General features: G+C 47.9%; 1 protein-coding gene across 4 annotated transcripts in view; it reads right to left on the minus strand.

Annotated features, from left to right (window-relative positions):
- Positions 1–16,960, minus strand: part of PODXL (podocalyxin like) — a 43,854-nt gene extending 26,894 nt beyond the window's left edge. For all 4 annotated transcript variants that reach the window (XM_064656586.1, XM_064656585.1, XM_064656584.1 and 1 more), the window contains exon 1: positions 16,825–16,960. In XM_064656586.1, the coding sequence (XP_064512656.1) occupies positions 16,825–16,876 (52 nt within the window). In that variant the 5' untranslated portion in view covers positions 16,877–16,960. The remainder of the gene's footprint in view (positions 1–16,824) is intronic.
- Between the last annotated feature and the right edge of the window lie 5,917 nt (positions 16,961–22,877).

The raw sequence follows: 22,877 nt of genomic DNA on the forward strand, positions 1-22,877 counted from the left end.
GTCCCCCATGACCTTGGCTAGCCGGGGTTACCGAGCCAGCAGCCCAGAGATTTCCTGTTAATGCCGTGAGGAGAGCTCCACATTTCCTTGGGATCCTTTGTGTGTCGGTGCTATTTTGGGTCCCACCTTTTTTTTTCTTCAGTTCCACACCCACACCTCCCTCAGGGTGGGGTCTTCCTGGATAACTGGGAGCTCTATATATACACACATGTGTACATATGCACCTACATATATTTATGTAGCTGTGCCTGCGAGTTGAGCCTTTGGGCACTGACTGGACACGGAGGACTTGGCAGGAGGCTCAGTGCTATTCTTTAGGTGGGGAGAGCCTAGGAAGGGAAGGACACAGCAAACCCTCCCTCCTATTCAAAACTATTTAAAGACTGTCTGGCACTGAGTTTCTTTCCCACCAAATGGCTCCAGTGACGATCTGGCTTTACAGGCTCTGTAATCTGATCAACTTCTATTGTTGGCAAATTCATAATTGCCTCATTATTTAACAGTTGGTTTTACAGAAAAAAGAATATCCATTTTAGCTTTTTGTTATTGTTGTTGTTTTGCTTTATTTTGTTTTTCTTGACCACTAGGACTCAGTTTCTATTTGAAGAACTTGTGTTCTTCAACAACTCCTGCTCTTCCCCTCCTTAAAATAATACACATGATCACAGGAATCACTGATTAAAGGCATGAACAGTGAGTGATGATCTTTTTCAGTGCTGTCCCAACGAAAGGTTCTCCAGCACAGCATATTTATTACTCAGTGGCCTTTTACTAAGAGAAGTGTTCAAGACCAAGTTGAATGGGGTTTGAGCAACCTGGTCTAGTGGAAGGTGTCCTTGCCCATGGCAGGGAGGTGGAACTGGATGGGCTTTAAGGTCCCTCCCAGTCCAATCCATTCTATGATTCCACGTTCTAGGATTTACCTCCAGAGAGGAAGGATGCTCCTGGAAGCACTATGTGCTGGCTCACACCCTTGCTCAGCCACAACTCTCCAGAATAAACCTCATTACATTTCTTAACCTCTCCCTGTCCTAGTTTCCCCATCTCTACATGCAAGAGTGGACAGTTTTTGGATAGAGGAACTGTCTTCACTCACAGGCTGGTCCAGCACCTTTCTAACCGGGGCCCCAACCTTGGTGAGGTGCCAGAGCAATACAAATAATTACTAATAGTAAATCCCATGGGAGTCTATTACATTATGGTTCAACTTCCTCCCAAACAATTGCTCCTCTTCCTTGCTTTGTATGTTCTTCAAAAGAAGCGGCTGCTGTGCTTTAGGGCTGGGACACCGGCCGTGGTAAACATACACCCTGCTCAGCTGGGCCTGGGCAGCAAGAAAGGAGATAAATCTGATGTAAGACAATCACATTGAGGGCGGAAAAAGAAAAATGAGGGTTTAATGGAAACGGCAACGTAGCAGCACGAAACAGCTCTTACCCTGAAAGGTCCCTTAGGGCACATTTATTCGCTATTTTCAGGATGATCTTACTCGGATCGGCAATAAGAGCAAGAAATGTCGAGAGCAGAAGTGCCTGTTGGTCTCAGGGCTCAAAACATCTTCATCCAGAGAGTGGTGAAGGCCCTGGCACTGCAGGAGTGCTCAGCTGAGGGAAGCAGAGATTTATTGTGGACAGTGCCAGTTCTTGGACATGTCCCTGCTTTCTGCCTGTGCTGTGGGCACCCGGCCTGCACCACCCAAAATGTGCATAAAGGGAAAGATGACCCATAAATGGGGAGAAAAACGCTTTTGTCCCACAGCCAGTGGACCAAATTGTCTTTGCAGGCTGTACAGAGTATGGGAGCACCCCAGTGCTGCAGGTTTGGGTGCAATATCAAACTCCTAGAGGGAGCTGGGAACCCCAAATATTGAGTGTTCAACAAAAGGCTTCACAAAAGTCCACAACAGTGGTTTGAGCTGGGTCACCTCAGAGCAGAGTGGGCTTTGGTTGGGCTCTCTTGAGGTCCTTGGGTCCTCATTCGGACAGCTTGCCCTGAAACACATGGTGGGCTGTCTCTGAGGATGTTTTCCCATTGCCAGGACCAGGAATCCAGGCCTCCACAGCAGGTAGCAAAGTGGAGAAGGAAGAAAGGTCTTGCTTATTAATCGACCAACTGGCCTGACTTAATGCTGACAAAGAACAATGCCTATTTTGCTCACCCCTTCCAAGATGGAGCCTGCAAAGGCTTTAATTAGTCAATTAAATGTGGCTTTGTCATAGGAGATGAGACACAACCGGGATCAGCCAGCTGGGTTCTTGGCTGCTGAATGACATTGTCTTTCCAGCCCAGTGACCTCATTGTTATGACTCAATAGGGGAACAATGTTGTCCACCCAGCAGCCCAGCAAGGAGTGAGATTCCTGCGTGGTTACAGCTGAGCAGAAGAGCATGGGAAGTTGCGGGATGTCACCGGGATGGGGATCCAAAGCTTTGCACTCGCTGGGTTTCAATGGCATTGCGTGCTGAGAAACCACAGCCAAAAAATATAATCTATAATACAAATGCAGCATGACACAGTGGCCATACTCAGCTCCTCAAAGACTCCCTGGACAGGTAAGTGCAGGTAGCGAGTTTGAGTATGAAGAGATTCACTGGTTAGGGAGCAAAATCCTAAATGATATCTCATGGGAAGGAAAGCTTGCAACACCTACACCCGCAGTGGCCTGGTTGGAAAAGACCCCTGTCCATGTCACCTTTTGAGCTCAGGGCTTTGCTGGCATCTTCCTGCCATCAAAATATCTCCCTGCCACCAAAACCCTTCTCTCCAGGGCAGTGCCCGGAGGTTGTGCTGCAGGGCAGGCCATGGCAGGGCAAGGGGAGGGAGCAAAGGAAGCAGGAAGGAAGAAGGAGCTGCATCCCCTCCCTGCTGTTAATCATCCTCCTCTTTCTCCTAAAAGCAGCCATCAGGTCTGCAAACACCAGGTTGAATTCCCACCTTGCAGGGGATCCATGGAGGTGACCAGCAGCTCTGGGTGCAGGGGTGGGATGTGGGGCTGGGCTTGATAATATTCAAATTCCTCTGTTCCCCAGACAGCAGAGACCAGATCCTGCTTTTGGCTCAGCAGTGAAACTCCGTCATGTCAGCTTGGACATTTCCTTTAGAAAACTGAGCTGGAGTCACAGTGGGGTTGGGGATGGGAAGAGAGGGCAGGGACTGCAGGTCAGGTCTGTGACTGGACCCACAGAAGGGCATCGGCAGAGCAGAGGAGGGAGAGAGCACTGAGCTGGGATTCAGTGGGTGCTGCTGGTTGGAATCCAGGAGTGGGGAGTTTGGAGGGAGAGCAAATGCAGCCCCACTTGGGGGATGTGCTACACTGGGGAAGGCTGAAGCTACATGAACAGCCCTGTCAGGTTTGCAAGTGACCCTTAGCCAAATCAAAGCATGGATTTGCTGCAGAAACCACCCAGTTTTATGAGATACAAGAAAAGAGCTTCCCTGACTATGGAAGGGCAGAAGTGACGACTGAAAAATCCACACACAGATTTCAAATGCACATTTGGAGAAGCACAATCAGCTGTGCAAAAAGACCCTCCCATTGCCCCGAGCCCCACCTCATCCTGACATCTCTGGAAATTATTATCTGGACAAAATGCTGCTGAACACCACTAAGAAAGCAAGCCCTGAGCCTGCTGAGCATGGAGGCAAGAAAGAGCTGAGCCATCAAAAGCAAACAATGACTTCTAGCAGTGATTATTGATAATTCTCAGTAATTGATTGTTGGTTGCTTTAAATTCTTGGTAACTGTTTGCTTTAAATAATTAATAACTTGCAAGTCTACCTACTACAGACACTGCTCTCTGGTGCAGGCATGTTCCTGGCCCCTCTTACCTGACACAGAATCACCACAGAATCACAGAAAGGAACCTTGAAGATCAACAGCACCAAGTCCTTTGTCCAGCAAATTTCTGCACAGCACAGTAGCAAAATAAAAGGGACACCCATGCTAGAAGCCAGGCATTGCATTCTGGGACTGGGGGGGATGCAGCAGATGGACAAGTTCTGTGTTGCTGCTGGATTTGGATCAGATCTCCCAAATGGGAGCAGAATAGTGTTGGAGAAAAGGGAATGTGATGGAGATGAGTTACAGCAGCAGGACCTTTGTATGTTAGACCCTCACCCTTGGGAAGGTGGCTCAAATCCAAACCCAATCAGCTCCAAAAGTTGTTCTTCATTGCTACAAAACAAATGCATTATTCCTAATCTATATTATCAAGGAGAGGGCTCCTCCTTTCCCCACTCTGGGTAGTTTCGTGGAAAAATCCATGGATTGAGCAGGCTGGGATGACGTACAACTCTTAGACTTTGGAAAGTCCTGAGAGGTCCAGGTGTCACCAAGCTCCTGTAACAAGCCTTTTGTGAGGAGAAATATGGGAAATCTGCCCACAGGCACCTCAGGCACATCTGTCCACCTCAGCAAAGAACAGAGTTGTTGCTTAAAAACAGGAGCTGAGGGATCCGAGGGTCTTTCCCTGCCTCTGTGAAACAAATTCCTGCATCAGGAATACTTCTTACTTCAGACACAGGCTGTGAGCATCTGGTCTTGCCGGATTTGGGCAGAGGCAAAATCTTATTACCCCTTCTCTCTCCTGTCCCTCAGTAGGGTGAGTGCCCCTGCTCAGACTGAGCCGAAATCCTTTCGGGAACAGCTCACGGGCTGCACTTTTCTTACCCTTCCCTTCCCTGAGCCCCCCACTGTGATGAGCGTCAGCCTTCAGGATGGGAGTAAATAAAGTGAATCCCCAAAGTGCTTTCCAAAATCCGGCTTCAAAGCCAGTTTTCCTACAGAGGTTTCCCAGTGCTAGTCCCACTCACCATCTGCTTTATCAACCCTCTTCCTCCAGCGCCTCAGGGTACCAATTTTCCCAGCCAAGACAGAGATAAACCCGTGCCCCAAAACTGCTTCTGAGCTGGATTATGAGGAACCCCTCCCTAAAAGGCCAACTGGGCTGTGTTTCAGGCTCGGGGCAGCCCCTGCTCCCAGGGAAAGCAGCTTTACATCCATCCCGGCATCGCTGCTGTCACCCCCCCTCCAGCGAGCCCCCGCCTAATCAGATTGGAGTGGTCCTGCCAGACACGCAAAATGCTCTCACGGAAGACAAAGAGTGGAGCTGCCACCCTCATCCGCCAGCTCAAACACAAACACAGCCCCGAAATAGCCGGCATTCCTTCGGCACGGCCGGCCCCCCAGCGCTTCTCCTCAAACCCGCAAGGCACACGCGGCGTCTTTTTGGTGGTTTTCCGATTTTTAAAAATTATTATTTATTCATTTTGCAGTTTTTTATCAGGACTGTTAGAGGGGTTTTCCTGTGTGAGAGCACACGGAGAGTTTGCACAGTGGGACCTCAGCAGCCACACCCTCCAGAGCTTTGGGTCTGGCCCAAAATACACCCTCTCTCCACAGTGTCCCCCCAACTTTCTCACCAATAAGCATCGTGCTGGGGCTCTCCACCCATCTCGAGGCCTATCCAGTTGTCCACACTATGTCCTGCAATGCTGGAACATTCTGCACTGGCCAGTGAGAGCAAGCAGAGGGTTCTGCAGGAGCTGCTGGTGGGGCAAGATGCTGATGAGATGCTGTAATCCCATTCCTAATGTGATCAGGGGAGGGAAAGCCCTGCTCCCTTGGGGTTCCCTGTGCCACCAAAAGTCCTTTAAACCCCCCAGAATTTTACCCAGCACACCCGTGGCCAGATGGGTAACAGCAGCACACAAAAAATTGGATTTTTTTAAAGCAGAAAACAATCTCTTCACTTTTTCATCCTATCAGTTTGGATTTCTGTCTCTCCCCCCCAACCTTCTCTAAAGGGCATTCATAAAGGACCACACAACACACATATTGACCATGGGGTCCCCTATTTCTCCTGCCACCAACCCACCTTACATGGCTACATTTCCCCCTCCTCCCACTGGTCTGCCTTTCTTCTTTTTGTGCCACTTGCTTTGCCAAAATAAAAGATTTTTCCCCCCAGCTCAGCTGCCCTAAATCACCCCCAGAAACTGAAGCCATGATTTGGAGAAACCTGAAGTGGGTAACGTGGGCAGTGGTGGGTGACAGGCTTTGTGCTTCGCTGTGCAGCCCAGAGGAGTGGTTGTTTTGACCATCCTTTCCCTCATTAGGAATTGCTGATCACCACCCCATTCTCCTGATTGGAAAACTCCACAGGAAATAAGGTTTGGGGTGAGATAGTAAATTATAGGCCGGGTTTGGAGAACCACTCACTATGAAAGAGCCTCTGGCTCCCATGGCCATCATGGGATGCTGCTCCTCCCAACACCCTGAGAGGGATTTGGGCTAATCAAACGCAGAGTGAGGGCTGCAGGGTCTTGCCCAGGGTCTGTTAGTGCATCCTCCACCTTAGGCTGGGTTCAACTGCAGCTTATCAGGGAACTTTATGAGCCTAAACTGATGTTTTCTGGCAGAAACAGAACACCCATGTCACTGGCAGTGGCACAGCAGTGATGGCAGGAGTGGCATCACAATCATCTCAAGATCATTTTATTTTCTTTTTTTCCCACCCCCTGTGATTGTTGCCTTAAATAGTAAAGTTTTATTTCTCAGACTTGCTGGATAAAATGGTCTCATGTTGGATCAGCAAGGAGATGCATTAAAATAGGCTGGATGAGGAGATCCAGGATTCACCAGGCTCTGTGGAATTGTCCATGAGTAGTGTTTTACTTGGGAAAGAAGAGGGGGAATTCAGGTTATCCCTGCCATCCTCACCAAACTGCCATGATAGGCATGCACTGTGAATGGATGGAGGCCCACCAGGATCTGCTAGGCTATGTTGGTCCCCTGGACACAAGAAGGATCTTTCCAGTCTGGGCTTGTCCTATTGGGAATGGGTGTGCTCCCTGCCATGGGCCACGATCTGTCAAGGCCAAATCTCTTCCTAATTTGTAAAAGACCAGATTTAAAAAAAAAATTAAATATACTTCAGTAAGACCAAACCCAAGCAGGGTACTCATGGCACTTGAGGAACTTGGATTTTCTAACACTAAACAGGATTGGATTTGGATGCAGGACAAAAAACGGGCAGCCAGTTAAAGGAAGCCTCGTTAATTTTTGCTTCTCTTTCCTTTAATTGCCTTCTGCCCACACTATGGGCAGATATCCAGGGTATCCAGACACTCAGCATGGGGTTCTTCTGTCAGAAGTTACACATATAAACCTCAGCTATCCATTGAAATTCCCTCTGCAGACCAAGGGGAGACACAGCCAGCCGCTCCATCCACAGTTAATTCCGAGCTGCGAAAACAATTGGAAACTGGCAGCTGAAAAATAAAATTGTTTCCTCTCCCGTTTTAAACAGTAGAAGTGAATTTTAAGGGAACAACTCCTACTTGTTCAGAATCCTCGAGGGACATGAAACAATTCATTTCAGTCATGAAATAAACCCCATCGCTAAGCTTGAGATTTGCTCAGTGAATTGCTCGGCGCTGAACTCAAAAGTGTGTTGAAAACTTTATTCATTAGGTAACCAGGCCCTGGGTTATTTGATGTGACTTAAAGGAATTTTAAATGCTGTTTTTGCATCTGTCAGTTTAACAGCAATTTCCTCTACAAGCAAAGAGCGTTTTCCACCAATAAACCCAAAATTAGTTTTATTCATCATTACCAAGGAAGACTTTGGAGATGCATAAATTAGAAATCAAGAGAGAGAGGCATCAGGCTATAAAATTGCTTGAACAAATATGTTCAAGAGTGTGTCAACCTGGTTGGAAAACACAGTTGAAAGGCAAGAGTGGGCTGTAAATCTCCAAGTTTTACAATGAGGAGAATTAGCCCTGCCGAAGGGATGTAGCTATGAATTGTAAATGAAAAACATGATTAAAATCAAATCATTCAAATTCTGACTTTCTCCTGCCGTATTTTAAGTCGTGATTAAAATTCATAATTTAAGCCACATCAATTTAAATCAAAGCACCCTGCCATAAAATGAGGTTTTGAACCCTTTGTGAGGTTTTAATGAGAAAAAAAAAAAGATCGTCCTCCCGTTGAATGAAGTTAATGGGGATTTATTGGTGCCATTCATAGGCAGGAACTATCTTAGAAGCCTCCAAAATCACACAGACTGAGAGCCTTGAGGGCTTTTTTTAGCCATCTGGGAAAGTTTTAAGGAAACAAAATAATTTTCTATAATAGAGTGTTGTATTAATCTCTAAACTTTTTTTCCCCCACAATATTCCACACGACTGATCAGGACAGGAAAATTTATTCCTTATGCCAAAGAGGTTGACACCTCTCATGGCCTTTTTGGCATAGGAATTACCCCAAGTGATGATGGGCTGAGATTAACTCTTGCATACTTGGAAAATGGGCTCGAGGGGGTGATTTTTGCTTTCTGACTTCACAGCTGATGTGATGCCATGTCCCACTTTGCTTATAATTTGCCCTGTTGTCTCTCAGTTGGATGAGGCTTTTCTGGGAGCCCCAGAATTGTTGGTTCATCCCATTTGCCGCACACACATCACAGCTTTTCATTGCCACGTGGGATTCTGGGGGGCTTATGGCATTGCTGGGACTTGGTATAAACTCATGTGGCCTCAGAAGGAGGCAGTGGAGAGCACAAACACCTCACAGCCAGATCAGGGTAAAAATGAAACCCATATTAGAAGGAAAAAATAACAAAAAGGAAAATAAAAAACACGAGGGGGCCGTTTTGTGCTTTTACTGCACGTTGCTACTTTCTCCACTTTGCCAAGAGAAACCCATGGGAGCAAATTTGTATTTATTTATTTGTTATTTCTATTCCTTTAGGCTCCAAAACCAAATCAGGGCACCAGCAGAGAGTGATGACTGAAAAAATGCATTCATGAGAAAGCTGGTTTGGAGCAATCACAGCCTGGTTTGAGGGTGCTACTTATTAGCTGGCCTAGTACCTGGTAGAAACTTGCTCCCTTTACCCTTGCTTTAAACATTTCTTCTGTTGCTTAATAAATTAGAAATGTCCAACCAAGACAACTTTATTGCTTATTTAGCATAAATATATCTATCTATCCCCAAGACCTTGGTTACTTGATGTTATTCCAGCACAACCACTGCTAACCAGATCCCTGCTGGCACAGAGCATCTCCTTAACTCTACTCTGCTTTTTCTCACAGCCAAGGCTTGCAGTATCTTGATAAGCAGCATATAATGGTCACCCTGAGAGCTCTCCACTTCCCTCAGCCTGCAGCAGTATCATTTAAACTTTTCCTTTTTTTTTTCCCCCCCCCCCATTTGCCTACGTGGTGGAATGTCTTATCTCACTCTCCTGCCTTCAGACTCCAGGGAGGAGGGAAAAAAAAAAAGAAAAAAGTGGTCTTTGCTATTAGGTTTCAAAGAAGGACTTTCTCAAATACAGTTTTTCCAAATCTTTCTGAAGAGCCTTTCAAGTCCCCTTTGTCAAAGTTAGAGATCTGGCATTTTTCTCTTTGCCTTCATCTAACAGAAGCCACTTAGAATAAATGTCTGACAAGGTTGTCTCCTCATTTCTCTACAATAGATTTAATATATATTTAAGCACTACAGCTTAATAACTCTAAGCCAATTTCTCCCTTCTCTTCCAGTTAAATTTGCTAAAATCAATTAAGGCTGCAAGAGAAAATTTCAGCCTTTGCCATTAATAACTAAGGCCTTATTCTTCCACTGCAAAATGACCTTCCTTCTGCCTTTCACCACTCTCATGAGCCATGTGGCCTCAGACCAAAGCTCCCTGCACACAGAGTTTGTAAGACAGAGAAAAAGGCTCTGGATTAATGCAATTTTTATTAAGGATGCTAAGAATATCAACTGGACCTCAAAGCAACATCTAAAATGGGACCAACTCAGAGATAAAAAATTCCCTTTTCCATTTTTGAGGAGGTTATAACACAGATCCCATCTGCCTATTTCCAAGGATCTGTCCTGAACCTGGCATCAAACACAGATCTGGATTTTAAACCCAAGGATCATATTCTTATTTACCTTTTCATTTTGCAGCCTTTAGGGTGCACTCCTGACCCACCACCAAGACGTTCTTCCAAATCCTGAAACACACCTTTTTTTTTTGATGTTTTTAAGCACATACAGACACTGTTCTACAACAGCAGGGACACGGTGTGATTCTTGGGGTGTCCTGTGTAGGGCCAGGAGATGGACTCAATGATCCTGATGGGTTCCTTAGAACTCAGTATATTCTATGGTAAGTATTTCCAGGAGCAGATTCTGGATATTTTTGGTGCAACGTTGGATCATGTTGAGGAGCATATATGGAAACAAACCTTTCTAGTGGACAAATTAGCCCAAGACACATCTAAATTGCCTTCAGAGGATGCAGCTGAATTAAAGAACAGCTCAGCTCCAACCTTGAACACCCTGGGTAAATATCTGAACCTACATGGCATTACCTTGGGTCCCTCAGTAGGAGGAAGAAGCAACTTGTCTCCGATTACAGAAGAGCTGGCAATACTGGGACTCCCAGATTTCCCCTCCTCCACAAGCCAGCTCATCCCAAACTGGAGCCCAGTGCCTTTCTGCCACCACCCAGCCCCAGCACTACACCAGGACACGGAACCTTGGACGTTATGCACAAGTCAAGCCATTGCTGAAAGCCAAACCTCAACGTCGCCTTCCCTCAGCTGGTTTATTGTGGATGCACATTCTAAAAGCAGGTGCTTCAGCCCAAAATAAAGGCTCATTCCCCTTCCTCACCCCTTCTGCTCTCTGCAGGGCATTGAGGCGCCACACTGAGTTAATTTTAACAAGATGTTTGCATCCTCCCTGTCTCCTTGCAATACTTTGTCACCAAAGTGTCACCGGTGCCTGCTGAGCGCCCCTGGCCTGCGGCCAAGCGAGCTGTGAGACACACGTTTTCCACGGGACAGAAAAGGTGCCTGCAACATGCAGAGCAGCAGGAGCTGCAGAGATCTGCAAAACAGACACATTTAGTGATGAGAAAACCTTCATCAACAAGGCCTGGGGCTCAATAAGCAAATAGGCACTGGAGGATGTTGGTGCCTTTGGAGTTCGGAGCAACTTCACTCCGAGTCTTGAAGGAGAGAGGGTTTTCTTTCTCTTTAGGGTTGATGGGGCATCCTGGCACTTTCTGGTTCCAAAAGGATTTCACAGAATCACAGAATATTCAGACATGGAAGGGACCCACAAGGATCACCAAGTCCAACTCCTGGCCTTGCACAGGACAACCCCAAGAATCCTGCCACGTGCCCAAGAGTGTTGTCCAAATGCTTCTTGGACTCTGGCAGCTTTGGTGCTGCGACCACTTCCATGGGGAGCAATACTTGGTACCAAAAGCTGACTCTGAGACACACTGGGGCTCAAATCAAGTGAATATGTCCATGCACCCCCCCAAAAAGTCACCCAAAATAACCCACCCCAGAGTTTTGCACTTCCAGAAAGCAGTAACATTACTACTGGCATTTTCTAAGACTCTCCCAGACACTCACTATTTCCAGCATTATTTATAATTCAAAGCCACCAAGAAACTTGAAGGAGACTGAATCATCCTTTAGGGAACTTCAGGTTTCCTCAGAGGGTGGTGAGGCCCTGGCACAGGTTGCCCAGAAAAGTTGTGGCTGCCCTCATCCCTGCAAGTGTCCAAGGCCGGTTTGGATGGGGCTTGGAGTAACCTGGTCTAGTGAAAGGTGTCCCTGCCCGTGGCAGGGGGTGGATGATATTTAATGACTCTTTCAACCCAAACCATTCTGTGGTTCTATGATGAACTCTCTGCCTTGGCTGTGGAAGGAGGTGAGGACACTGATACCCACCCCCGGGAAGTTCACCTTGAAGAAAAATACCACTGCATCTGGTGGCCCCAGGCTGTCACACTATAAAGGGGTAGAAAACAAGCAGTGCAAAGACACCAGCTCCTCCTGAATCACAGCACAAAGCTCCAAATTTAGTGGGTCTCATGATAAAAACCCTCTTTGTGGCTTGTGCCTTCTGCTCTTGCAGCGTCGCGCGGTTGCTTCTGGCCATGGAAAGCTGTTGTTGCATTTCAGTCCCCTGCTCACCAGAACTTCATGGAACCATGGAAGGTCAGAAAAGACCTCTAAAATCATTGAGTCCAACCATTAACCTAACACTGCCTGGTCTACCACTAAACCAGGTCCCTAAGCACCACGCCTAGTTGTTTTTTGAACACTTCTCACTGCTCTTTGTCCTGCAGCAGCCCCAGCTGAGAGATTCTCCCCATCCCTGACCAGTCACCACACGGTCTCTCCACCAAACAGCACATAGTTTAAGAAAAAACAGGAAAGACAGAGGCAGAAACTCTGTCACAGTCCTTTAAACAGCTTTTCAGCTCTTCATATATGATTTTTGTACAGTAACAGGGAAGATCGTATTTTTCTCCCCAGCTCTACCTTCTCAGACAGGGTTGTTTAGCACAAATATTAACATGTTTTTGGATATGGCACATTTAGGCACTTCTAAACTGGAGCTGTGATATGGGCAGAGCACATCCCTCCTACCTCCACCCAGTTTCCTCAAGGATCTCCAGAGCAAAGAGAACAAGGCTGCGGCACAGCTCTACAACAAATATACATTAGAGCCATAAAACCTGATGAAGCTCAGACAAACTGTTCCCAAGCCTCCAAAATAACAGGAGAAAGCACCTTCACTCTGGGTTGTGGGACACCAACACACCAGGTAATTCTAGGAGGAAAATAGGGATTTTCTTTTGGTTAAGCCCCAAGGGCAGATGGAGAGGGTTTGGGGGGAGATGGGTGGCACTTCCCCAAACCCCACCATGCAGTGGGACCTGCAAGACTCCCATGCAGAATCAGGCTTGAGCCTGGCTGTCTCACAAACTGCAAGAGAAAGACTTGGCGGATTTGTTTGGGAATTCCAAGTCCAAAAGAACTGCTCTCTGACATGTGGAGTATCCAGCAAAGCCCTGGGGGTTGCAGCAGACAGAGCACAGGTAGCTGAAGAACAACAAATGCCAGATGACTCTGCATGGCTTAGAGTGGGAAAAAAAAGGCCAGGTTTGCTCAGGAGCTCTGTGTGAAGGAAAGGGCAGGCATTGCAAGAATTCAGAAACAACATCCTTAGGTGGAGATGGGCCAGTTATGGAAGAAGCTGAGCACGTAAACAGGCTTTGGACAAGGAAGTTGGCAGGAGCGCGTGAAATCTCCTCGGAGGCTTGGGGAGATTTCACACTCCTGCACATGGGGAATGGACCAAACCGGGCCACCTGGATTCCTGCAGAGTTCAAACCCTCTGTGGTGTTCAGCCCTCGGAGCTGAGGGTGATTGTTGGTCATGCAAGAGCGCTGTCAGGCTGGGAGCAGAACTGAGGGTGAGGCGGATCCTCAGGCTCACAACCTGCGTGTTTCTGTCTGTGTCACTCCCCATCAGATCAGCAGTGGGAAGGGAGGAATTTCTGTGCATCCACAGGTGGATTTGCTATGTGATTGGTCCTGCTGCTGCCTGGACCCCCTGGAGATAAAGCTGAAGGCACCTGGGCTTGGTGCTTGAGCTCCCATAGCACAGGCAGATGTTACAGCAGGATCTCACCTCCACAGAGCATCACTCTGTAATAAGGGTGAAATCCCACTCACCCCATCCTCCCCAGCCCTGCAAAGCCCCCAGGGGGGGCTCTGGGTACTGCAGTGGGTCCTTGAGGACAGGGCAAAGAGGTCACCCAGACCAGCATCATGGAGAAGGGGGCAAAATTTGGGGTACCTAAACCCCAGCAGCTCCTCTCTGCGCTCACAGGGGCGCAGCACAGCAGAGGGATCCTCACTGGCCATGGATAACCTCCATCACTCCCCATGGCCTGAGCCCCAAAACACCCCAGAACTTTCTCTCCCCCAAATGGGGAGAGAAAATACATGATTTATAAAGTAAATAATAACCAAAGTGCAACCCCAGCCTCCCTAGAAATGCTGAGAGCAGATATTTCCAGCCGGTCTCCCGTCACCGCCAACATGAATGATCACCAACCTCCTTGTCACAAACCTTTAGAGCAACTCTCCGGAATTAAATCAGCATATTGCATGGTTCCAGTTCCTTTCATCCAGAGATCTTCAAATGATTTACAAACAACTCTTTAATTAAGCCTTCCAAACAGGCCCCAGGCTACTATTACTGTGCCTGCTTTGCCACGGGGGAATCGAAGACACCGCACTGCTAAAACAGCCTGCAAAAAGGTTGCAAAAATCTTATCAAAGTTCCTCCAACAGTAAATATATTAAGAAGACACTCTGCTTCGCTGCTGATTCTGAAACCCTCAGGTTAACCATTTTTTTTCTTCTCCAGGAGACATGGCCCCAAATTGCCTCCTCCCGTGTCAGGATTAGTATTCAAGGGATAAAATGGTTTTTTAAAAATGCGCATCTTTGACAGCTTGTCTTCTACAAACACGAACTCCCAGTACCAGGGAACTCCCAGTACCAGGGAGCCAGCCCAGCTTTGGGAATGAAAAGCAGTGTTTTGGCAACAAGGATTTAAAAACCATCAATCTGAGGTTTGTTTTGATCCGGGGAAGGGTTGATCTCCAGCAAAGCCCCTTCCTGTTCTTTTTTGCCCCCAGGACAGGTTTGTGCTGTGGCTCTTTTGAATCCTCTGTGAATAAAAAGAATTGGTTTTCTCTTCCTGATGCAATTTTGTTATCAGACCCCCCTGTGGGAATACAAGACGCAATATGTGGGAATACAAGACGCAATATGGGGAAGGAGTAAATAAAATTAAATATCCCATGAAGACACTGTAATGGGTAACTGAGCCACTCACTGGTTGGTTGAATTTACAGATGTTATTTGCCCAGTGCCATGTTTGCTGCATCTCTTGTACACTCTTGTCTGAAGCTGATTTTATCCTGATTTAAGGAGGGAAATAAGAGGGAATCTCTGCAGAATCCGGGGTTTGGGATGCCACAAGCCTGGAAGTCAGTATTTCTAGAGAAATAGCTGTGCCCAAAAGAGCTGCCTTTAAAAAACTTCAGTAACCTTGCGTTGACTCTGCTCTGCCCCACGCACAGAGGTTGTCACCTTCCAAAAACATACTCCAAAATCCCAACTTCCCGCTCACCCACCCATTTCACATCCAGTTCAAGGAGAGCAAATCATGCAGGCACCATCCCAATTTCTTAAGATTTCTTAAGATACTCGAAATCTTGCAGTTTCACTTACAGACTCAACTTCTTCCCATTTAAGGAGGGGAAAAAAAGATGAATTTTAAGCTTTGAGTAGCTCAGATGATTGCAGAGATATCAGCCTTGAGACTCCAAGCCCAAACACCCAGCAAACTGGGATGCCTGTTTTGGCCCCTAAGGAAGAAAATCCTGGTGCCAATACCCAGCGAGCAACATAAAAGCATCTCTAAGGAGCTTATTTCAGAACTTAAGAGCAGCAACGAATGACAGAAAATGCTGTTTTCAAGGATTTAGTTAATTAATTTCTGAGAAAGGTGTAATAGGATCGCTTGAGAGTGTTATAGAAACAGGTCCCCCCACATCCTCCCACTGAAAGCCTGTTTTGTCCCGAGCCCAGAGTATTTATTGCCCCATTCTGAAAAACAAAACAAAACCTTCTGAGAAGGCAAAGTCAGCTAAACTCAGCTAAATTCTGTCCAGCACAAGAAAATTGTGTTAACTGCTCCTACTTTATGCCAATATATTAATGACACTCAACCTTCCTGAGCTTTAAGGGGAAGAGAAATCTCTTTTCAAGCCCACCTTGGCATCCAGGAGAGATGGGGGCTCACACCTGCTCACCCACCAAACCCCCGGCACCGTGAGTTCCATGAGAGGAACAGAAAAAAACCAGGCAGGCAGAGATTTCAGCCAGACCTCTGGGAATTCACCCCACAGTTAAATCCCTAGGGCCCTGCCTCCACTTGTGCTTTTACCTCCGGAGCCTCCTCCAGCTTTTGTTACCTTGAATAAAAGCACATTCAGCTCAGCAGAGGCTCTTTTGGGAGACAGGGGTTGGAGCAAGATTTCACCTTCTCCTATTTTTTTTCTTATTTTATTTTATACTATTTCATTTTATTAGATTCCCACCTCCCTTGTCTTCTTTGATTACAGGGAAGAAACACCCCACTCCTCCCTACCTTTATTCACTTCCCAAAGAATCAGTGCATTTCCTTTCCCTGCTACTTTTCCATGTGTTTTTTTGGCCACCTCTCCAACAATACACCCCACCAAAGAGCCAGAGCTCCCACTCCATCACCCACCAGACCCTGAACCCCAACACCATCGCAGGACCCCAGGCACTGCTTCCACTCCCAAACCTCCCCGACACGACACATTCCGCCCGGCTCCACCGCTGCCCCACAGCGAGGGGTCTCCAGTTTAACCTTTTTCCAACTCCTCCATCAACTTCCAACAGGGAATTGCTTTCTCCCCCCCACCCCGCACTCTTTTCCCACGCCATCTCCACGGTCAGAGGTGATGGCTCGTGTTCGGTACGTGCAGCACCCGGAGCGCTGGACCACTGCAAGAACAGCCGCACCAAGCCGAACCCAAGGTCCCCCCCTTGCTCGATGGGACCCTAAAAAATCGCTCTCCCAAGACAGATGTTTCCCCAGCGCCCGGGCAGGGATGCGAGCGGGAAGCAGCGGGTTTGGCTCATCCCGCTGCAGAGCGAACCAGCACTGCGGCTCCTGCACCCGAAGTTGCGCTGCCGCGGAGGGCTGGATGCGCTCGGGTTTTGGCTAAGCGGGGTGATCAGCCGGACTCAGGAGGCGGGTGGGCGCTCAGCATCCCCCCCCCTGGATCGTTTTCCTCCAGACTCGCCGATAGTAAAAGGAAAAACAGAGGGGGACGAGAAGGCGAGGGATGCTGGAAGGTGGGGGAAAGGCACGGCGAGGGCAAAAAGCGGGGAAGGAGGCGGCACTCACCGAGCAGCAGCAGCAGCAGCGGGAGCAGCGGCAGCAGCCCCGGAGCCCGCATGGTGCTTCCCGGCCGTCCCGCCGCTCTCCCGGCGCTCAATCCCGGCGGGGCGGGCGGGAGATGCCCTCCCTCCCACCCTCCCTCCCTTCCCCGGCCACTGCCCTCCCTCCCCTCCCTTCCCTTTCCCCGGCCCCGGCCCGGGCCCCCCCTTTCCCCGCCGGGGGAGGCGCGGAGCGGCCCCGACCCGCCCCCGCCTCCGCCCCCGGAGCGGGGAGAGAGAGCGGTGGGATGGGGATGGAGGGGGGGATGAGGAGAGGGGGATCCACCTGCCGAGGGGATGTGGGGTTGCGTTAGGATGGGGGTGTGCGAGGTATTAGGGGTTCTCAACTGCATGGGGGCATTTGGGGTTCTCAACTGCATGGGGGCATTTGGGGGTTTCGTTGGGATTTTGGGGTGAGGGGGTATTTGGGGTTCTTAACTGTGTGGAGGGGTTTGAGGATTTTGTTGGAATAGGGGTTTGGGGGGGCTGGGGGCTGTCAGCTGCATGAGATTTGGAGTGAGGAGGTTGGGGAGGATTTAGGGGGTTTCATTGGGACGGGGGTTTGGGGGGGATTTGGGGTTCTCAGCAGTATGGGGGGATTTAGGGGTATCATTGGATTTGGGAGGTTGGGAAGGATTTGGCGGTTTCGTTGGGTTTGGGATTTGGGAGGGATTTGGGGTTCTTAATGGTATGGGAGGATTTGGGGGTTTCGTTGGGATTGGGGGATGTGTGTGGATTTGGGGTTTCTTTAGGATGAGGGTATGGGGGAGATTTGGGGTTCTCAACTGCGTGGGGAGACTTGGGGCTTTCATTGGGATTGGGGTTTGGGATTGTATTTGGGGTTCCACCTGCATGAGGGGATTTGGGATTTTAGTCAGGGTGGGCGATTTGGGGAGAGCATGGGGAGTTCATAGAAATTATGAGGTTGTGATGAATTTGGGAGGGGGCTTGGTGTTCTCAATTGGATAGGGCCATTTAGGGGCTTCATTGTGTTTGGACTGGGTTTGGGGTTTTCATCAGGATGGGGGCTTGGGAGCATTTAAGGTTCTCAAATGCATGGGGCAATTTTGTGGTTTTATTGGAGTTGGGAGGTTGGAGAGGATTTAGGGGTTTTGTTGGAATGGAGGTTTGGGGGGATTTAGGGTTCTCACCTGCATGGGGGGATTTAGGGGTTTCAATGGGTTTGGGGTTTCCATTGGATTGGGGACTTCAGGGTGACATTTGGGACTCCTGGCTTGATGGGGGGAAATGGAGGGTTTCTTTGGGATAGGGATTTGGAGTTCTCACCTGCACGGGGAGACTTGGGGGTTTAGTCAGGGTGAGAGGTTTCGGTGGGATTTTGCATTTACATGGGGGGATTTGGGGATTTCATTGGAATTGAGTGGTTGGGGAGAATTTGGGGGTTTGTTGTGAGGGTGGTTTGGAGTGAATTTGGGGCTCTCACCTACATGGAGGGATTTGGGGAGTACACTGGGTTTAGAGGTGGATTTGGGATTTTTATCAGGGTGGTGGGATTCCTGCCTGCATGGAGGGGATTTGGAATATTCATCAGGATGAGGACTTGGGAAGGATTTGGGGGTTTTGTCAGGGTGGGCGGTTTGAAAGGGAACATAGGGGGGTTTGGGGTTTTCATTGGAACTGGGGGGTTGGGGAGGGTTTAGGGTTTTCATTGGAATGGCAGGAGTGAGGATGATTTGGTATTCCCACCTGCATAGTGGTGAACTGGGAGGTTTCACTGGAGTTCAGGGTGAATTTGGGGTTTTCACTGGGGGGAAGACTTGTGAGGGATTGTAAGTTTTTGTCTGGATGGGGGTTTGTAGGTTGATTTTGAATTCCCACCCACATGAATAAGGATTTGGGATTTTCATCTGGATGAGGACTTGGGGATCAATATGGGATTTCTGCCTGCATAGGGAAAATTTGTGGGTTTTATAAGGATGAGCATTTGGGGGTGGATTTGGAATTTTCATCTGGATGGGGGTTTGGGGTTTGATTTCAGATTCACATCCAGGTGTGGGTTTCTTGGGGATTTTCATCTAGATTGGGTTCATTTTGGGATTCTCACCATGAGTGGGGGTTTCTTTGGAGTTTTGGGTTAATTTGGGATCACTTTCTGCACTTTCACCCATCTGAACACACACACAGTGCCCCAATGGTACAAAATCCCCCTGATCCCTCCTCTCCCCCACAGTGAGTGTACCTTTTCACAAGATGATTTCTAGGAAAGATTTGCTCTTGTTTGGAATGTCTTAAAGGAACAACATGCTCAGAGTATGAAGGACAAAATTATTATCAGATCTTGGCATTTTTTGTGGCAAGAGGGAAGGGTGTTGAAAGTTTTTTCTCTGATGTTCAGGCTGTAGCTGGGAGGAAACTAAAAATAAGTTCAAAGCTTTGCACTGAATCCCTCTCCTGGCTCTGAGAGATCCAGCTAAACCAGGAACCTTCCCAGCCAGGACCCAGAGGTGGCAAAAATAACCTTCCCTCCAAAAAGGACTTTTCAAATACAGTTTTCTTGATGCCTTCAGTTAAAGGTGGACTTTCTTCTTGTTGCAAGGTCACTTTGAGAAGATAAGGAGATGCTTGGGTTGACTGGCTCACCCTCCCTACCTGCTTTGCATTTGTCCCCAGAAAAGGCTTCTTGTCCTGATTTTGGGTTCTGAGTCAGTGGAGAGACTTTCCCTGTGCCTCAGCCCAGCCTCACCTCCTCTTACTACAACTCTGCATTACACAGCCCCTAAAACCTGGGAAACTCAAGCTGCAATAAGTGAATGAGCACGTTGATGCACATTATCAATCTTGCCAATATCAGAGAGGCAGTTTCTTCTCCCCCTGCAGAGTATTTTTAATAACAGGTCACATTTACACACACACACACTCTCCCAATCAGCACATTTTGGTTTTAACTGCCGAGTCAAAGCAGCCCAGGGGAAAATCTGAGGTGCTCCAGCATAGCAGTGTCCCTGGGATGGAGAGGAGGGGGGGAATGCTGAGCTCTTCAAACTCCCTATGGCACCAGTGCCCACAAAACACTGCAAAAATATCCCAGGGCACATTACTCTGGGATAGCAGTGCCTGGGAGGTGGGCTTCCCCAGGGTTAGATCTCCACCGTGGATGATGGCTGTGGGGAGGACAGACAGAAGAAGAGCTCCTTTGGCAGGGAAAACCCAAGGAAAACAAAATGACCTGAAATCCACTTAAAAATCAGCCTAGTTTTGGCGGCCATTGGTTTTATTGTGCAATGTTTGTAATGAGAGGTAGGAGAAGAATTCCATCTGGCTGGTCCCATCAGCAGATCTGGGCTGTGCTGGTCCTTTGGCCTCATGCAGGGAGAAGGGACCCTCACCCTCTGAGCACCTGATGCCTAAATCCTTTTAAATTGCTAATTTGGGATGTGGGTTTTCTCTTAATTATCATAACCCTGGCACTTACGCAGGGAGTTTTGTCAGTTCTCAACTTACTTGTGGGACACGCTGCTCCTCCCTTGCTGCAAGTGTTGGCTGCTGGCAGTTGCCATGGTGGGTAAAAGAACGGCACTCCAAGAGTCTCCACTTCTTGGAAAGACTGATTCATCCAGAAACACGGTGCTAAGCTTCCCTTTTCCAAGGGGGCAGCACAAAGGTCTTGCATTATTCCCACTGCTTTGCAGGATACAGGCTTTGGCTCAGGATCTGCCTCTCGCCTCTGCCTCAAAGGGGATAATTACTGAGAGGGTGTCAGATCAGGGCTATGAATCATGAGCAGCTGAAGGAAAAGAGAAAGGGATATTTGGCATGGCTGCTTCAAAAGCTGGGGGTCTGTTAAAGCATATCCCGCACCAATGTTTTACCATCAGTCTGGGAAAACGTCAGAAAAAGCCCTAATTTGGGAAACTAGGCACTTCCAGGGAGGTCAAAAAGGTGTTTCACAGAGAGATGTAAACAGTCTTTGATGCCCAATGCAGCACTGCTCACTGGGAGCTCTGTCACGAGTGTCCCAGCTCTGGAGGTTTTCCTGAATACCAACATCACAAGGTCAGGAAATTATGTGAAAGCTTTTGCTTTCAACTCCAAACATGAAAGTCATGTCTTTGAGGTGTAGAGAAACCCTTTGGAGAATGGCCTGCACACCTGCCTGAGAAATGGGGGCAAAAAATAGGAATTTGCTTTAAAATTTATTATTAACATTATTATTATTTAAAAATCTCACGGGCTTAAGTCGGTCAGGTATCATTTTTAATCCTGTCGCTGCACACAGATTGACATGTGCCTGTTTCTGTGTGTACCAGCTAAATATTTGTCTAAGACTGTGAGAGAACAGGACAGGGAGTCAGTGGTTTCAAGCTATGTGAGTCAGCTGGGTTGAAATGGCCTCAGGAGGAGGGAGATTTCACCCGATACAAGATTTCCTTGTCGAGGAAATCCCAAGATGCTCTTTCGTCTCCCCAAAGGGGTATGAAAACCCCATTTTATTCTGCAACTTAAAAGTAAACTGGGCAAAGGAGGAGAAAACATAAAGCAGGAGTTGCTCTTGGTGGATAAATTCCCAATGACAGTTTTATCTTGTAATTCCTTCTCAGCTGTGTTCAGATTCGTCATAACATCTGGCTGACGTCTCCAGGCAGCCTTGCGATATTTACCTCTTTTCACAGCAAATGACTGGGGAAAGCGACGCAGCAGGAAAATCCTCGGGTTGAGATCCAGCTTAGGATCACTCAACTTGCCAGTAATCCGGTTTTATTGGATGTCGTCACCCATTTCCTTGTGCGGTCGGGCGCAAAGTAATAACGTTTGGAATTCAAATTCGGGGTTAAGATGGGAGGATGAAGGGTGACACACACAGAGCCGATACCTCTGACGTGGGCAACAGTGTGAACAACAGCACGTGGGCTCCTGGGGTGAGGATCACTAAGTGGTTATTTCAGGAAGGAAAGCAAAAAAACCCAAAAACCCCCCTCAAAGTACCCTCCCTTTATTAAGAGACAAAAATACCTGTGGTCTGACGTTTGTATTTGTATTTCAGAAGATGAGGAGTCAGCAGTGTCATGTGGGAGTCTGTTCCTTAGCCTGGAGCTGACCCAGGAGGAACTAAAATGCAGCTTTGCCTCAGGAGCAGGAATTGCCTTGAGAAAGCTAAGAACAGTTCAGGATACCCCTCACAATGCCAACTGTCTTTTCCTGAACTCCTAGGATGAAGAGGCAAAAATCCTATAGGTATTAGTCAAAGACTTCTAAAGACTTCAGCTCTGAAATAATATCCTGATCTCAACTGTGATCCTTTTTGGAAGGATCTCTGTTCTTGCACTTTGCTTTGGACTTCGCTGTTCAGAAAAGTGTAATTTCTGATTCTCTTGAGTTTAATTTTTTAAGAGAAGAAGAAGAAGAAAAAGGGAGGAACCTCCTTTTCAGCGAGTTGCCGACCCTCCTGCAATGCATCTGCTCCAGGAGGTTGGTCACCACCTCAACCACATGCAGATGGACAAACAAACCCACTTGTGGGTGGATTCGGGTCCAAACCAAGACACCCACATCTGTGTGTCTGTGTCTCCAGGATAGTTGTAGGGATCTCCGTTTGAGCTCATTATCGTCACTGGAAAAGTGCAGGTGTTTGAATAGAGGTGCCTGGAGGCACCTCAGGTGCTAGAAATGCCTTCCTCGGGATGCACAAGGACATTGATGGCTGTTGGACAGCAGGTGCATTAGAAGGGGGAATGTGGAGGGGCAAACCTCTCCCCACTGGGGCTAAGGGTGGCTCACAGAAACATCCAGAAGTTTCACATCACGTCTGTCATGCACTGTCCTTCATACAGGGCTCGCCTGATGGTTTTGTATTAAAAGGGAAGAGGAAGAGGTGCAGGAAAAAAAAAAAGCAAACAGCCCTTTAGGGGGGACAGGCCAGCAGCTAGATGCATTTTTCCACTGCTGGAAATAGGCACTGGTTGATACCTGTCACTCTGTGTGTCTCCAGCTAAGTAGAATAGAATAGAATAGAATATTTCAGTTTGAAGGAACCTGCAGTTATCTAATCCAACTGCCTGAGCA

Source organism: Pseudopipra pipra, chromosome 5 (genome assembly GCF_036250125.1).
Source record: "Pseudopipra pipra isolate bDixPip1 chromosome 5, bDixPip1.hap1, whole genome shotgun sequence".
NCBI classification, from domain to species: domain Eukaryota; kingdom Metazoa; phylum Chordata; class Aves; order Passeriformes; family Pipridae; genus Pseudopipra; species Pseudopipra pipra.